Source organism: Galeopterus variegatus, unplaced genomic scaffold (genome assembly GCF_000696425.1).
Source record: "Galeopterus variegatus unplaced genomic scaffold, G_variegatus-3.0.2 Scaffold6079, whole genome shotgun sequence".
NCBI classification, from domain to species: Eukaryota; Metazoa; Chordata; class Mammalia; order Dermoptera; family Cynocephalidae; genus Galeopterus; species Galeopterus variegatus.
The window spans coordinates 63,447-65,245 of NW_007732190.1; the positions used below are offsets into that span (position 1 = coordinate 63,447).

Here is a 1,799-nt window from a genome sequence, read left to right on the forward strand (position 1 = left end):
AGTCCTCAGGAGGCCGGTCATGGGATGAATTCTGGTGTGGGGGGGAGAGGGGCACTCTCAGACAGTTGGCTGAAGTAAGAAGGGCGTGCTGGGCCGGCAAGGTGTCATGGTCTAGAGTCCGAGGTGGAGCAGCGGCTCTGTGGCTGAGTGTCTGGGACACCAGATCCAGACTCCCAGGCTGTTGCACTGGGTGGGCCACCGGTTCTAGTCCGACATGGCAAGCACACGTGCAGGGGTGGTGGTGAAGGGTGGTGGGGGGCCTGGTGCAGTCCTGGGGAGAGTTGCTGTTACCTTGGAGACCAGCTAAAGGTGGCTTGAAAATTCCCCCTGTAGGAGAAGCAGCGGTCAGTCCTGGGAGGGCAGCCACGGTTGCTGTAGGAATTGTCCACACGGCCAGCCCCTGCTGACCAGCCACTTGACCTGCAATACTGATGGGGATAAGAAGAGGTTGAGTAACTGCCCCTGCTGGAACCATAACTCCTGTCAGAACTGTGGCTAAGTTTTCCTGAGTCAAGACCTGCAAAAGCAAACAAGATTTCAAAAAGAAAAGAAAAAATAAAAAATCAACATTGACAGCGCAAACACTGGGTCTCTGAGACCCAGTTAAGCACAAACAAAGCATTCTGAGGGCAGTGGGAAAAGCCGCATGAGGGTGGGGAAAAGCCAAGCCCTAGCTGGAGGCCCAGTCCTGAGGGTGTGCCTGGACTGGACTATCCTGCCTTCAGAGAAGTTGCCCAAATCAGGACAGGGCCTGGCCCTGATCACAGGATGGAAAAGGGTGCACAAACCTCTTCCACTACACTCCGCTGCCTCCCAAGCCTTCCCCGGGCCCTTGCCCACAGGACTAGTGCTTTGTGGCCAGGGAACAGGGGATAGAGGCAGTGGAACCAAGTGGTCAAGGGTCTCAGAGGCCTCCAAAAAGCTCTGCTGAAGGATACTCTTGACTGGATGCCTTGGAAATCAGTGCTTGTAGCAAAAGGTGGTCACAGGGAGCTCTGCATGCCTGCAAAAGTCCTGTAGGCAGCTTGTCACTGTGCTGGGGCTGCCCCCGGCTCTAAATGAGGACCCTCTGAACAAGCCATTAACTCTTCCAGGCATCCACTGCAGAGACTGACAAGGGTATTCATTCATTTAATCATCAGATAAACAGACACTGTGTCAGCATGAAAGAGCTAATGTAATTTCTACAGTCCTTGCTGGACCCAAGGAGATTACCCAGCAAATGCAGATTCTCTTTTCCAAATGAGCCTGATCTGGGACAGTCGAGAGGCTAGGGGTGCCTAGTAGATGCCCTCCCTCAAGCCACAGCCCCTTCCCTGTCCTGCCTCATGAAGTTCCCAGATCCCACAGCTATCCCATGCTGGCTGTCCCATGCCTTGCTCCTGCCCACTGCCCTCTGTCCAGCTCCCCGGGTGGCCCTTACCTGAGGGGCAGCTTGTACAGCCAGTGGTGTCAGGGTCTGCGATGCCTGAGGCTGGCTCGGGGCTTGGCTGAAGGTGGCAATGGCGGGGGCAGGGCTTGGAGGGATCCCTGGGAGTGACTTCACTTCACATGGCATTGAGAGAAAAAAGGACAAGGAGTGAGCCTGATGTGAGTGCAGGGGCCACAGGAGTAGAATATCTCGTCTGCAGCCTGAAGTGGTAGTCGTCATCCCCACATTGCAATTCTGTATAACCCAAAACCAATTGCTGGCCTTCCCTGGCCCCCGAGGCAGCTTCCCAAATGCTACTGGTAGTGAGACTAGGAGGATGGAGAGTCCTGTGCCAGATCTGGAAGGCAAACCACCCTCTCCCCACATC

The 1,799-nt window shown here is 55.3% G+C and overlaps 1 protein-coding gene across 2 annotated transcripts in view; it reads right to left on the reverse strand.

Moving 5' to 3' along the window:
• POU6F1 (POU class 6 homeobox 1) overlaps positions 1–1,799 on the reverse strand; it is an 18,199-nt gene that overhangs the window by 9,510 nt on the left and 6,890 nt on the right. For both annotated transcript variants that reach the window (XM_008590416.1, XM_008590415.1), the window contains 2 exons: positions 1,424–1,545; positions 292–517 (listed from right to left, as the gene is read on the reverse strand). In XM_008590416.1, coding sequence (XP_008588638.1) covers positions 292–517; positions 1,424–1,545 — 348 coding nt within the window. The remainder of the gene's footprint in view (positions 1–291; positions 518–1,423; positions 1,546–1,799) is intronic.